This window comes from Hydractinia symbiolongicarpus, chromosome 2 (genome assembly GCF_029227915.1).
Source record: "Hydractinia symbiolongicarpus strain clone_291-10 chromosome 2, HSymV2.1, whole genome shotgun sequence".
In the NCBI taxonomy this organism is placed as follows: Eukaryota; Metazoa; Cnidaria; class Hydrozoa; order Anthoathecata; family Hydractiniidae; genus Hydractinia; species Hydractinia symbiolongicarpus.
Window position 1 is genome coordinate 35760933 of NC_079876.1, and position 14808 is coordinate 35775740.

The 14808-nt window shown below is 31.9% G+C and overlaps 2 protein-coding genes across 6 annotated transcripts; both read left to right on the forward strand.

Annotated features, from left to right (window-relative positions):
* The first annotated feature begins 532 nt into the window (after window positions 1–532).
* LOC130630732 (coiled-coil domain-containing protein 78-like) lies at window positions 533–11435 on the forward strand. 4 transcript variants are annotated; one of them, XM_057444323.1, is made up of 20 exons: window positions 533–1239; window positions 1427–1608; window positions 1818–1972; window positions 2090–2261; window positions 2580–2837; window positions 3066–3152; window positions 3424–3603; window positions 5484–5585; window positions 5883–5939; window positions 6114–6146; window positions 6265–6356; window positions 6554–6632; window positions 7337–7462; window positions 8060–8247; window positions 8682–8832; window positions 9236–9307; window positions 9945–10003; window positions 10336–10399; window positions 10628–10728; window positions 10877–11014. In XM_057444323.1, exons 1-20 carry the CDS (start codon window positions 711–713, stop codon window positions 10902–10904), a joined length of 2715 nt encoding a protein of 904 aa, XP_057300306.1. In that variant the 5' UTR covers window positions 533–710; the 3' UTR covers window positions 10905–11014. The 4 variants fall into 4 exon arrangements, with proteins under 4 accessions (XP_057300306.1, XP_057300307.1, XP_057300304.1 ...); XM_057444321.1 differs by having other exon boundaries at window positions 534–1239; window positions 10905–11435; XM_057444322.1 differs by having other exon boundaries at window positions 536–1239; window positions 8736–8832; window positions 10905–11432.
* Window positions 11436–11573: 138 nt separating this feature from the next.
* LOC130630735 (cyclin-Q-like) lies at window positions 11574–13808 on the forward strand. Of its 2 annotated transcripts, none has more exons than XM_057444328.1 (5): window positions 11574–11759; window positions 12143–12228; window positions 12529–12661; window positions 12909–13136; window positions 13284–13808. In XM_057444328.1, the coding sequence occupies exons 1-5, from the start codon at window positions 11598–11600 to the stop codon at window positions 13353–13355; spliced, it is 681 nt and encodes a 226-aa protein (XP_057300311.1). In that variant the 5' UTR covers window positions 11574–11597; the 3' UTR covers window positions 13356–13808. The 2 variants fall into 2 exon arrangements, with proteins under 2 accessions (XP_057300311.1, XP_057300313.1); XM_057444330.1 differs by having other exon boundaries at window positions 12930–13136.
* The last annotated feature ends 1000 nt before the right edge of the window (window positions 13809–14808 follow it).

A 14808-nucleotide genomic window follows, 5' to 3' on the forward strand; every position in this document is an offset into this window, starting at 1 on the left:
ATTTGATGGCGTCAATTTCAACTGTTTAGCATATACATATGAACATAAGCAATGGTTTGGAAAGATGAAGATGCTTTTACTGGGTTGGGAGCTTCTTTTAAAGTAGAATTTCTTTTTTTTTTCACTCAGTTCATCTATACTAAATAGGGTAGAATGTGATTAACCGTGTCATCACACAGAGAAGGTAAAATTCTCATCAAAGTGATTGAAGTTTAACAAGATAATAATGAAGATGCGTTATATTATCCAAAATTGTTGATTTTGTTTGCCTTGTATTTCAATTGGGGTTGCTGGTGCCAGAAAGCATCAGAAAGTCATCAGCAAGTTTCTTTTACATCAGGAGTTTTTAATGATTGTCTGTTTATGTTAAGCATACGATTCATATTTTGCAATAAATGCACTTATATCAAAAAGATGATTCGTTCTAATTATTTCAGTGTTCCTTTTGTAATTATCTTTTTTGTTGACTTGACTTGACAAGTGCAAGAATTATTATTCAATTTCTAACTTTTAGAAACATTTTTACTAGCCTCAGTGGAGGTATAATATTTCATAAGTATCACGGAAAAGTAACATTCTTTTTTTAATTTTTGTGGCCGCACTGTTGTAAATGAAACTCAGGATAGTTGAATTGTGTGTAGATATATTTCAAAACTTATTAATTATTTAGAACCTAGGCACATCATTATGGTTCTTTAAAAAATGTAGTCATGACTGCCATACAAGGATTCTGTAGAATATGTGACAGTGAGAAGAACACTCCAAAAGGAAAGGAGAAGTACACCATATCAGAAAACCAAGTAACATACAATTCGACTAGTTATACCTTTAATAAAGTTTTTTACAAACCAAAAAGATATAACGAAATATACGCAGCATGTCTGGAAGATTTGGAAAGATATTTCTTAAGTGGATATAACACCTTGTTTTTATTTTTGGGTGCTGTCAAAAGTCAGTTGCTGCACAGTGATAAAGGACTATTAAGTTACATAATTGAGCAAATATACAATGCTTTTTCTAAACAATGCAAAGCTAAAGAGGGTAAAAAATCATCAACTTTATCATCGAACAGGAAAGATGAGATTCTAATCAGAGTGATTGAAGTTCAACAAGATAATATTAAAGATTTGTTATGTTTGCCGAAAGTATCTGCTCGTAACAAGTCATTATCTGGAAGGGACTCATCAACTAAACATACTGATTCTATTCCCACATTGGAAACGCCGTCTCCAGTTGAAGGTAGATTGACAGACAGATATTAAATACTAAATTATTGGAATATTAATTTACTCTGGCAAGAGCTGGCTTAATTGTTTTATATCCAGTAAACTAATAAAATTTTCCCATTTTGGTTAAAAATATTGCATATTTTTTTCCCATCAACAATTTCCTTATAGGTGTACAAGTTATAATTTCACTGGTTTAGGTAATGTTCAAGTTGTGGAAGATGATTTTAATGGCATCATGATAGAGAATGCAAAAGTGTTATCTTTGGGTACTCTATCGTCAACAGTTTTACTGAGCTCACTTCAAGAGTCTTTACATCAATCTGAAATTTCTAAGGATAGCACTACATCAAATCTCATCATTGAGCTTGCTCTCCAAAAGGTAAAATATTTCATGCTTTGTGGGTTGTTGTTTTAACAAGGATAGAACAAATATCCAGTACAAATTGATAGATATCAAGCTAGACCAAAAAATCAGGCAGTTTTCATTACCTTAAGTATTGATGATGAATGTTGATTTATAACAGACAAGATTGAAGCTAGCTAGAGTCTAAAATCATTTAAACCTTGAGTATTTTAATTTGCTTTTAGATTGTTGATGGATTTGATATTCCTGTTTCTTCCTGGTTTCGCTTTATATGCCTACCAGCTGCTTCCAATGAGAATGAGCAGTTTGTGAGCTCTGTAGATGTGCTTGAATCTTTTATAAGGCTGGCAACACCTCATGCTTATGATTCTGTCAACAGGTAAATAAAAATGTTTGAACATTTAAGGGTGTGTTTTCACTTTAATGTGAAGTGCTGGAATATCTTAAACATTATTTAACTCTAAAAACAATTGATAATTTTATAGCTTTTATTTAGATCACATGTTACAGTGAAGATGTTGTCTGATATGATCGGAGGGAACTGCATAACTAATTTCATGTTATTAATGGAACCATACGTTTCGATGAGTAATAAACATTCTCTTGAAACAGCAACAAAGCTCTGTAAACTTTACAATTATCCAGTGGATAACTCGCCACATATGAAGGTAAAAATTGATAAAATAAGGACTTTATGTCAGTACTTGGAATAGAAGAGGATCTTTTTAGGATTTCTCAAAATAACTTTTCACTTCACTTGAAATTAAATATTAAATAGTCCCAGCAAATTTGATACTATTGATATTTTCGCACCAGATAAGTAGAGAGAGCATCAATTCTATTTTTTTATGAACAATAAAATTAATGTCATTGAGAAAAGAGTGGTATAATAAAAAAAAAACACATTTTTTTTACCTAAAACAGTCAGATAGATAAAGCTTATTTTGTTGGTTGTTAAGTAATTTTAACAAAAAACGGTTTTACAGAGTTTATTGCGACAGTACCGAATCAAAATCAAAGCTCTGCAAAGAAATTTATCAAAGAATAAAAACATTGATGATGCTTTTATAGAAGAATTAAAAGAAAAAATAGCACATCTTGATCAGGAAAATAAGCAACTGCACAATGAAAAAGAAAACTTGGAAAACATGATGAGTGACGTAAAGGAAAAATATAACAAGGCTGTTATTTCGCATGCTGATATTTCATCAAAAAATGTCTTTTCTACGGAAGAAAAGCTGAAGGTATAGTTGTCTTATGTACAAAGATAACATTCTCAATATAACTTACTGATATTGTTTTAAATCTAAGAACTATTTGTTTATTGGCTATGAGAACTGACCCCTGCAAGGGGTAACCAAAAACTCTTTTCAAAAAGTTTTATCATTTCCCTTTTTAAATGAATAGGAATGTGATCCTTTTAAAAAATTCTGATGATATTGTGAGTGAGATTAAAAGTATACTATTTTTAGATGTCGAAAGAAGCAATCGAACTGCGTATCCATACTAACAAAATTCAACAAGAGGCAGAGACACAGTTTTTTGAGTTGAAAAATAAGGTATTTTGACCTTCCTTTTCTTGGGCAGACCACAAGAGATTTATTTTGTCTTTACATAAGAAATCGAAGACATCAGTGTTGTCTGCTATGCACAGCTTATATTGCCATATGTAATATTTGCATGTAATATTTGGTGTGCTTTTTTGACTTTTTTCTGAATATGGAATTTTGTTTTTTGTTTTAATTCAAATTGAACAATAATTCTAAGATTTTATGTCATGACAATCAAGGACTCTATAGCAATTGTTGTACTTATCTTTCCTCTTTTTAGTTACTGGTTGAACAGGAAAAAACCTCAAAACTTGAACGCCATTTAGCCTTCGAAAGAAAGGTGCATACCGATTTGAAAGAGAAATTTGATATTGTAAACAAGGACAAGAAAGATCTTCTTGAAGAATATATCAACTTAAAAGCGAACTATCAATCTGTGAAGACTCGATATCAGCAAGAGGTTAGCTAGATAACTCTTTGTAGAAATGTGCTAATGTTTACGTCTGTTTCAGAAATTTGAATTCTAATGAATAACTTAGGCGATATTTTTATTTATGCCAACTCTCACATAATCGTAGTGTGTCCTGCACAAAACATGAGCACAATCGATAATCTATTTAGAGACGAATTTTTTATCTTTTAAACAACTGTTTTGACACTTGATAGCCCACGTACATGCAAAATAAACTTATAGGTTAGCTATCAATAACACATGTAAAAAGGCAAATTTAATGAAAAGTTGGCCAACGCAGGATACCTAAAAACACTTAGTGTGTGCTTTTAATTTTCTGGAAAAAAAATTTATCATTCAGTCAAAAGCTGTTTCATGATTGTGGTTTCATTTGCTAAATATTCAGCTGTAATCACAGCCTGTCCCAAACAATGGTACTGCCACCTTTGGAATTGTGTTTGACTAAGTATTAAAACAAACACTATAATACATCTTTGCATAAGGATGGGTAATTCACAAAACTTCTATCAATAATAACTATTAGCAAGTAATTCGGAAGATATAAAAACTTGAATTTGCAGTGGGCACTTAATGCTGTTCCCAATACTAAATAATGTTATGATCCTTGGTTTATTGCTAGTTACTTGCAAGTATGTAAATTGGCTAGCCTTATTATTTTCTCCATTCCTTAAATAGCTCACAATATTAACAGTATTTTTTTAAAAAATTGTTTATAACAACTTTTGCAAGTTTTCTTCCAACCTATTTGCATTGTTGTATAAGCACGTAAATGAGAAAAGAAATTCAAGGTACGTACCAATAGCTAGGTGTGATGTTTTTGAATAAAGACATCCAAACTTGTCTTGTTCCTGCCTCCAGTTATAACTTGAAAAGTTATGCACCAAGCAGCTTTTTGATTTTCACCAGCAAAGGCGGAATCTTTAATATCGCCTGAGGACGCCCAAAACTTATCCAGGCTAAAGCCCAAGTCCTCGAGTTGACAGATTTATTTCTAGTTTTAAGCCAATAAGAATCCTAACAGTACAACAAATTGTTTTATTATCCAATGAACAATACTTTATTTTAAAGTTTATATGCTATCGAGTGTTAAAGCTCATGCAGTGTAGCATAATGAAGATTGTCTTATAATGTGCCATCTTTGATGTTATTAACGTTTCCCTTTAATAATTACGTCATTTTCTTCTGTACTATTTTGCAAGCACCTAGACTAAAGCTATATTCAGCAGAACTAATTAATTATTCATGAACTTTAATTTAAAGAGAAATTGTTGAGGCTGAATATTTTTGTGAAAGATAATGCATTATAGCCATAAAATTGTGACAAGTGTGTTATAAAAGAAAAGTTACCTTTCGTAAATGATTATGTAAGAAATAATTTGCTGCCACCTTTAAAGATATTTTCCAAGCTGTTTTTCAGAGAAAAAGAGAAAATACATAAATTTTCAGTTGGTTTACACATCTGATGTGGGAAAAAAAATTAAAAATGCAGAGAATTTTTATATGATAATTTATGCTTATGTTGGCTATTTAATTTATGCATTCTTTTATATATTATTAAGTAACATGTGCAAATACTAAGGTGTCTTACTCTTAATGTGTCGCCTAGTGGTTATGAAGTTTGCTTCGTAATGTAAAGGTTGGTGCTTCATGACATAGCGCGGCCATGTTTGACAAGTGCCTTTACCACAGCTACGTGTCAACCCATGCCATGTTAGGAAAATTTTGTAGGCAATGTCGGTGTATACTAATGTATACATTCACAACACAGGACTGACATGATAACAGTGTTTCCAACACTAAACTGACTATATCCTATATTTATCCCGGTTGCATGTTTACTAGTATTACTTGCGATATTTCTTTTACAGAAATCTACAAATGAAGGGCTAAATGAAATGGTCTGCAAATTGTCAGAGATAAAAGAAAAAATGGATGTTGAGAAAACAGATTTACAGTGTCAGCAAATCAAGGTAGGTCAGAAGTAGCAAAAAGCAGAAATAATTGGAATAAAAAGAAAGAAAAGCAATAATAATGTTACCTGTTGCTACCTTATGTTACTATGGGGCTGCTTAAATGTAAAAAATGTTAACAACCTCATGTTTAAATAATAAAGACAACTTAGTCTTTAATTGAAAAAACTACACATAATAAAAAACTGAGCACTAAGTGCCTAAACCTTAATTTATCTTTTTCACCAAAAAATTATTCATGATGGAAAAACAATATAACAAGATCTCAATCACGTGAAATTTATTTTTTTGTTTTAGCATTTTAATGAACAGCTTCATAAGTTGAAATTAGCATTATCAAATAACAAGAAACAGGTAAATCTTTGAAGTTGTTTACGGGTAACAGAGTCAATTTTACATACATGAATACCATATTGTTTGTTTGTGTTTCATAAAGTCACCTGATTTATTTACATTGGCGCACTGTGGATATAGAAATGGATCCTTTAGTTAGATCGAACAATTTTTTTCATATTCTCTTTTTATCAGGTGGAGGTAGAAGAGAATGAAAGTTTGCTTAAGGTGAGATTCCTCATCACAATCACAATACGAAAAACAAAATTGAATATGACAGGTGGTGGTGGTGATTCGTTATCTTTGTCATCTCCTATAAGTCCTAACCATTTTTTTTTCGTATTAGAATTTTGTTGATCATGATGAAGTCAGTGACAATTATATGAAGCAACTTCAAGAAAAGCACCACAAAGAGCTGCAGTCATTGGAGAATTTGATGTTTGTGTATTTTATGGTTATTTAATAGTTAAAGTTAAGCTCCATGCTTTAATAAACATCTCTCTTTTATTGTAAATCAAATACAGAACGAAGTAGTATTGTATGTTCAGAGAGAAGTGAAATTGATGTGTAATTTGAATATATAATGTTGCCTCTTCACGAAGACGAGACTGATAAGTAACATGTTCTATGTTTAGATTTTCGCTGAAGAAGAAACTTGTACAGAGTGAAGAAACAATATTCACATATCAAAGAAAACTTGCTCAAACTACTTCAGTAATTTGTCATTCTGTAAACTTTATGTCATCGAGAGTTAACTGTTTAATCTTTCTATCTAATTCAGAAATATGTCATATGAGAAAAAAAGTGTAATGTATACATGGGAAATTAAAGAAGGGTTATTAACAGTTTGAACAACCAGTATTTCGTAGACATTTTCACACATTCCTAACTCTTTAAACATGCCACACAAAGCCATGTACCGTAATGCTTCGAACAAATGTCTCCCTTCTATTAACCCCCCCCCCCCCCACGAATAGACGCCCCTCCTTTTCATTCATTTTTTTTAAATAAATGCTCCCCTCGAATAGACGGCCCTTATGCGAGGCGATGGTAAAAGTATACTTACTTACTTACTTTTTCCATAAATCTTAGGTTTAAGGTTGGAAATTTAGTTTTTTGCTTTTGAAGTTCATTCTTCAAAACATGTGAATATCTTTTATTTTTTGTTGTGAAGATATATACTATAGGTATCCTTAAAAACTGCAAAAGAGACGAAGTGTAAAAAATTTAATAAACGCCCCCTCTTTTAAACGCCCCCCTTGAATAGAAGCCCCCCCCCCCCAAAAATGTCAAAAAATTTAATAAACGCCCTGGGCGTTTATTCGAAGCATTACCGTAGACAATTTCTGTGCGGTCTAGTACGCAGTGTTTGATATTGAACAAATCAGTAATAAACAAACCTTTTTGTTTTGTTTTAGAAAATGCTTATCATGAAGGACGAAAAAGAATTTGTTGACACAAAGCTGTCAGACGTGGAACTAAAGTTTAAAAATCTTTCACATGAGTACCGCACGCGTTTGCACCAATATATCTCTGATTTAAAAGTAAGTTGATTGAACTCGTGTAAACATAAATTTTTGCTTCATAGCTACGAACGTCACTCACATTAACAGCGAAAACAAAAAGACATCTAAGATAAAAAGTTGTTTAACACTTGTGCCAATACAAGCTTGTGTCAATCTTGTGTCAGTATAAGCTTGTGTCAAGGTTGTGCCTTCTTATCTTGCAAGTATGGTGTCATTTCATAGCAAATCCAGACAAATTTTCGTTTGTTGAATCAACCTTTTTGGTTAAAGTGCCTAGCAGATGTTCGAAATAAATGTGTCTAAAATGCGTAAATTAGCTATGTATTTTCTTGATAAAAACCTGATTCTACTTGTTTCTAAACTGAGGAGTTACCAGTGATCTGGGAAGTATTTTTGTTTCTTAAAACTTGATTTTTAATAAGGTTTAGTTTTTTACGTATTTTCAGTTTTTCATATAATTTTAGTTTTTCAGGTATTTTTAGTTTTTGACGTATTTTTAGTTTTTGACGTATTTTTATATTGGAATCGTATACAAATCCAAATCAATCATGTTATAGGCCTGAAGAAATGTCACTGTACTACTAGCTCTAGAAAGCACTACTTTTTTCCTCTCAGAATTTTGTGTCTGGTAATTCCAATGATAACACCAATAAAGCATATATTGAATCACTCGACAATATGATAAAAGACTTACAAACAGCTTTTGACAACGAAGTAAAAACTTATTACACGAAACTGGAGGAAGAAAAGAAAACATCGCAAATGATTGTGGTGTTGCATGAAAAGTTATTGATCGCCTATAGGTGAGGATTGTCAATCTATAAAGTGTGTCTAAAGACAGTGGGTTTTCACATAAATTTACAAGTTTTCCATGGCTCTAATTTATCACTTGTAACTAAGAACATTTCCTTGTAATGAAGCATAAATACAATGTGCGTGTTTTGTGTTGTTCTAAATTTAAATTAACAGGTGTTTTATTTTGAATTATTCAGCTAAGAAAAATCAAATAATGTAAATATCTTTTCTGTAAAATAATCGCGATATTGTTATACCGTTTATTTTGGGAGAGAATATGCGACTATTTAAATGGTTTCCTGCCTCAAGTGTTAGTGTGTCAGGTGTGTGGCAGCGATTTTATCTAATATCTTGTGGTAATCATCAAAAAATATACACATGTAAAAAGAATATCACAGTAGCAGTAATAAGGTTACGTCATCCTGTTCTGATGTTAGTATAGGATGGTTTACAAGTTGTTGTTCCAAGAGAAGATGAGTAGTGGTAACATTTTTAGGTTGCTATTAAAAAACCAAACTGAAGACTACAACGAACAGGATGCGAGTTCATATGAAATTTTGTTACCACCAGATGAAGAGATTCAAACGATTTATGTAAGTATTTTGATTCAGCAGGGACGGTTTATTCAGCAGGGACGGTATATTCTTATAATTTTTTATGAAATACAAGGAGATACAATAATTGGGAGTTAAACGGGAAGTTGGACTTATAGTTCTTTCCAAATTTGAGGCCTTCACCAAGGACAAGAGAATTGCATCAATTCTATCAGAGGAAATTTAAAAATCAAGAAAAAGTATAGAAAAAAGTATAGAAAAGACCAATAGTCATAGTAAAAATGTTCAAGTACAAGACAGTAAAAATGTTTAAGTACAAGAATCGCAGAGTAGTGTCTGATTGCGAACTGTATTTACTATAGGCTACTCTCATGAGAACTATATCAGTAAGATGAGAGTCAATAAATTCACCTCTTTTGATTTTGGTTGTTTCTTTTTTCAGACGAAGGAAAGGAATGAACTTCGAACAAAGTTGTGCATAGCAGAAGAAAAAGTGAAAGACCTTCAAGAAAATGTAACGTTCTTTCTTGGTTGAAAGTTTAACTAGATATCAGACCAATACACCTCAGAAAATTCTATAGACAACTTTCTGCGTGACGTAGTTGTTTTGATTTCATGTTGAAAAAAATAGGCATGTGCGCACTTTTGTGTAGGTAAAAAAGCAGAACTTGCACAGGGTAAAATTGCTATTGATAAAAGTTAAAGATTTTTTCGGGTAGCATAAGATCCCAGAGGAACTGGAATTAAATTTAAACTTTATTCTTTTAATTCTTTTTAAAAAAGTTCACTAACGTTAAGCGAATATTCCTTTTTTTTGGATAGATATCTTTAATTACTGTGGTCTGTTGTTTATATTTTTCACCTACAGAAATGCTTGCGCATGTGCAATAAAATTGCAAACTTTTTATAACTTTTGTAAACATTGGCAAGTCATCTATTGCGTTTTCTCCACTGCGTAAAAATTTAACGAAATTTCAGCATGGTCCGCGTGTTTATTTGTCATTAGTGGCAAACCAACATGTCCACATAAAGATAATGATATACAAAAAAAGAAAAGAACAATCATTGTTCTTATTTAAAGATATTGCTTTGTGTTCACGTTTTTAGTTTGTTTTGTGGTTCCTGTAGACTAAGAGAGCATTTTTTTTTAGTTGAGTGTGTTAAAGCAACATATCAAGGAGCAAGAACTGAATGGAAGTTTCGGTGAAAGGTATATTTACACACTATAAACACATTTTTAGCATATTTTAGTGTATCTTTCATATCTTATGATATGCACCTATGTTGATAAGACAAGTTTTTTTGTTTATCTGTTTCTTTTCCTTGGATTCCATTTGTATTACAAGATTATTCAATTTGTAGCTTTGGACACACTTACTGCGTTCAATGGTTATAAAATTTCAAATAAAAATTATGGATTGTTGTATGAATTTTTTTATTTTTAAATTCATGTGACCACCCTGTTCACACGTGTTTCCTTGAAATAATATAAATGTTATAATTGTTGTATTCATGTAATTTATCAACAAATTTTTGTCATAGCAACGTGGGTGACATTTGGAATGGTGTGCGAAAAAAAGTACGAGACTTTACTACCACAGTTCAGGTAAGCAAGGCTAAACTTTTTTGACATAAATTTCTAATAAGTAGAGATAAAATGAATGTGGATATGTCAACAATTAAGACAATTTGATTGTCTAGAATAAAGTTTCTGCTAATCAAATGTAGAATTAATGTTACAGTCAATTTATTTTATTATTCGTTCTGAACAAAATACTTTGCGTAATAGAGAGGAGCATATAAATTCAGCACACAAGTTTTTTATTTGTTTTAGCATAACTTGGAGAAAGAGAGAGCTGAACTTCTGACTAGATGTCATCTGGCTGAACAACAGCTAGAAACGTATCAAGAAATGATGGAAGAAAATCACAAAAGGTGGGACAAAATGTTCAAATTTATATTTCTAGTCTTTGTAAACGCAATTGTATTAATTTCTTCGTTCAAATTAGACGTTGTTTTCAAAATCAGCTGTACTACATCCTTCTTTTAACGCCGACATATATTTTCGTCCTCTCTTGTTTAGGGTTTATATACTTTGGTTTTTCACGTAGATATCAGATTGAAATCAGTCATTTGCAACATCTATTAAGCGAGCGACAACACGAAAGATATGTTCAAAACAATCTGTTGGCTATAGAGGACGGCAACGGAGGAGTGCTACCTCCTATTCACCCAAGCAACTTCAGATATAATCAGTATAGTAAAAGGTGACAGCGAACTGTCGCTATAAAAAGACCTTTGAAGAAGTAGCTAATATCAGTTTGATGTAACAGGAGTCTTCAGTGTTTTCTTAACTACCGTTTTCTGTGAGACGAATATCTAAAATGTCGTGCAGAATTTATAAAGTCAGTTTCTAAAATTGATTCCATATTTATATTGTTTCTGCTTTATTTGGGATTTTTGTTAATAAGACATAGGTAGTATATTTATTGTATGTTATATGTAAATACATTAGAGATATATATTTTTAGAAATATAATTTTTTATAATGAAGAGTTAATATAGTTTTAAAATGTATTGGAAATTTTTATCTATTATTATACATTAAAAGGTTTTTATATTTCTTTTGTGTTTCCAGTTGATAATAACTCTCTTTTCTCATAATGTAGTGTCTCAGTTGATTTGTCATATTTATTTTTCTACTTTCCAAAGTTTTGTTTTACAGAAGAAACAACGTTTGAAAAATAAATTAGTATTATAATTTCTTTTCTTTTTTTGTTTAGCAAAAAACACTTACATATACAATGAAGGAATATTTAGCTGAACATGGCGATGTTATCAAATTTATACTCAATGCTAGTGCTTGTTTGCATCTCAGTGCTGTACCACGAACGAGTGCGTGCATATTGTACCATAAAGTGATCAAACAGAAGAAAGAGCGAAGAGAGAATGATCTCGACAAATATGTAAACTTTCTACTTCTTCTATAAACATAACAATGTAAGCATAACGGCGCGCAAAAAAACTAAACTTTAGCTTGCTTAATGGCACGCAAAAAAGCTATAAATATTATTGGTTTATTGGCGCGCATAACTGTTAAAAATTATGCTGGCTTAATGGCGCGCATAACAGCTAAAAATTTCGTTGGCTTAATGGCGCGCATAACAGCTTAAAAATGTTTGTGTGAATTAACGCTTATAATTAGCCGGGTTTTGCATTTTTTTATTTTGTTTTAAAACTGTTCCACAATACTTACAGGTTGTTAATGTCAGCGAGTCTCTGAAACTTTTGTTGTGTTTTAAACTGTCTTTAAAATGTGTAAGTATTTAGCGAGAAATCTCCTTTCTAGCTTATCGCTGCTACATGTTTGTATATAGCCGCCAAACTTGAAGAAGAACCCCAAAAGGTTCGTGATGTCGTAAATGTTTGTTACCGGTGAGTTATTTATGGACAGTTTGTTTTATATGTTACGGTGTTACCATTTAAGTTTATGTTACCAGTTTTTCAGTCCACTTCTTATCCGACGTTTGACAAAGTTATGTAAAAGAACTCGATAACTCGTTTGTTTTTTGTTTTACTTTTTCTAGCCTTAGACTTCCTACGACAATGAATTAGACATAGCTATCAATAAATTAGACATTTCTCGAAATATTCTGGATAGACTTTCGCGAAAAGAAAATTCACAATGTTAACATGTTAAAAGAATATAAATAAAGAGAGTAGTTTCTTTTTTAGCCTTACTCATCCTGACAAAGAACCCTTGGAAATAGGCAAGTCATATTGGAATCTTCGAGACAGTATCACAACATGCGAACTTATATTGATGAGATTGTTTCAATTCAACCTCTGCTTTGAAACACCTCATAAGGTAAGCGTACAGGCTTCATCGCATTACGTAGTGTACTTTGTGGCGGTTACCACTGGATGATATTTCTGGCCATAATTCTTCTTTAGTTTCACTTCTTAAGTAAAACCACAAGACCATTTTTTTTCCCGACTTGAAGAAATATTAATATTCCAAACGTTTTTGCTGTGGAACTCTCTAACCTCTAGCAATAGTTATCGAGTCGATTTATCAAAACCTATGTTAGCAATATAAACCCTAATATTTTTAGTACCTTCTTCATTTCATAAAGTTACTTCGGGATTGGAGCGATGACATTCAGCGTTGGAAAAAAGTTAATGTTTCACAAATCTGCTGGAATCTTTTAAATGACTCATGCCGTCTTCCTCTGATTGCAGAATGTCGTCCGGAGTTTGTAGCTACTGTTATAATTTTCATCTCGCTGAAAACTACCTTGCTCGATGTACAGGAAAGCGAAGAAGGAAAACACTGGTATGAGGTATGGTTAATCAAGCAGTTATTAAGATTTCTAAATCAGATTTCAATATTTTGTCATTTTTCATGAAATTTTAATTCTACCCGTATTTAAAAACCTGACTGCTTAGGTACACTGGCAAATGACTTTTGTATTTACTCTCCTTTGTAGGTATTTTCTCCTGGCACCACTAGTGAACAGTTGGAGCGTATTTCCTGTCAAATACTGGAGATGTATGAATAATCAGTTGCTACAACGAAGGAGAGCTTACAGTGTATCCGACGTAAGGAAGAAAACGAAACATTACGCGGTTGTTGTACCAAAGTTCAAATCCAAAAGATGACAGACATTGAGAAAGACAAGGATTATATTCGTACAAGTATACTTCAGGTTCCTCTACGCACCTAGTCTACCATTTCTATAAATTACATATTCATTACGTCATCACAACTTTATTCAATAAATATTCTTCCTGCTAATAACTATGTGGACTCTCCTCCACTTGTTTAAATTATCAGTAATTTCATTATTTAAACTTGAAAAATGAAATCAACAAGTGGGAAGAGCGGCATAGTGATTTGGTGTCATACGCTTTATTAAACTTTACCACAGTTTAAAACATTGTATGTATTCATTCTTTAGGTATCAAGTAATGAGATTACTTTCTACTCCTTTTAATCTCATTAAAAATTTTCATTCCGCGGTTTTTCTTGTATTACTACAACACTCCTTCGTAGATTTTCTTTCAGAAAGAACTTTGTTTTAATCAACGTAGGAGTAAAATACAAATGCTGTAATCTATCTAAAGTCGTGTGATGATGTAATTATTAGTGAACGAGACACAAGACGCTTGTTACACGAAATACTGTTGATACTGGTGATTATGGAGAGGATTAAAATTTAATATACACATACATATTATTCCTTAGAAGTTTGACACTTTATTTTGATCTGTGTTTGTTTTTGAATTAATGAATCGACTTCCATTTTTACGAGATTGAAATGACTTTTTACTTTGAGTTATAAACATTGTTCAGCTATGATATTTTACTCTTTTTTTTCCATAATTTTATTTCCGTTTTAATGTGTTGAGGTTTAATAACAACATTATGACGTCAGATAATGTGTGCTACATCGATACATGAATACGAAAAGGTTATTCTTAGGAGGTCGATATTTCTTACTTTTGTTTTGTTTTGTCGTCGTCGTCGATGTTGTTGTTGTCGTCGTTGTTGTTGTTGTCGTCGTCGTTGTTGTTGTCGTTGTCGTTGTTTTTGTCGTCGTTGTTGCTGTGGTCGTCGTTGCTGTGGTCGTCGTTGTTGTTGTCGTCGTTGTTGCTGTGGTCGTCGTCGTTGTCGTCGTCGTTGTTGTCGTCGTAGTTGTCGTTGTTATTGTCGTCGTTGTTGTTTTTGTTTTCTTTTGTAAAACCAGGGAGTTAACTTTTATATCATTTAGAGTCTTTTATTTAATTTACCAATCTCATATTAATTTTCGGTTCGTGACGTTTTGATATTATTCTTATACACGTTTTTTCTGACAACATTTACTTGAACTCCTACCGTCATTTTAGAGTTTCTTATTGGAATAAACTTAGTGGGGGTAATTAAAACTATCTAATTATTCTTTTACAGATAATTAAGTTAAATGAAATCTTCCTTCAATCCGTCATCAGAATTAGTTTTTTTACTCAAGTTTC

What these genes read in the sequence shown, in the direction of transcription:
- LOC130630732 (XM_057444321.1), top strand. Translation starts at nt 711, where the DNA reads ATGACTGCCATACAAGGATTCTGTAGAATATGTGACAGTGAGAAGAAC. An exon ending in ATAACTCGCCACATATGAAG is followed by an intron (nt 2,262 to 2,579) that starts GTAAAAATTGAT and finishes ACGGTTTTACAG; the next exon opens with AGTTTATTGCGACAGTACCG. An exon ending in TTTTTGAGTTGAAAAATAAG is followed by an intron (nt 3,153 to 3,423) that starts GTATTTTGACCT and finishes TCCTCTTTTTAG; the next exon opens with TTACTGGTTGAACAGGAAAA.
- LOC130630735 (XM_057444328.1), top strand. Translation starts at nt 11,598, where the DNA reads ATGAAGGAATATTTAGCTGAACATGGCGATGTTATCAAATTTATACTC. An exon ending in GCTTTGAAACACCTCATAAG is followed by an intron (nt 12,662 to 12,908) that starts GTAAGCGTACAG and finishes TAATATTTTTAG; the next exon opens with TACCTTCTTCATTTCATAAA. An exon ending in AAGGAAAACACTGGTATGAG is followed by an intron (nt 13,137 to 13,283) that starts GTATGGTTAATC and finishes TCTCCTTTGTAG; the next exon opens with GTATTTTCTCCTGGCACCAC.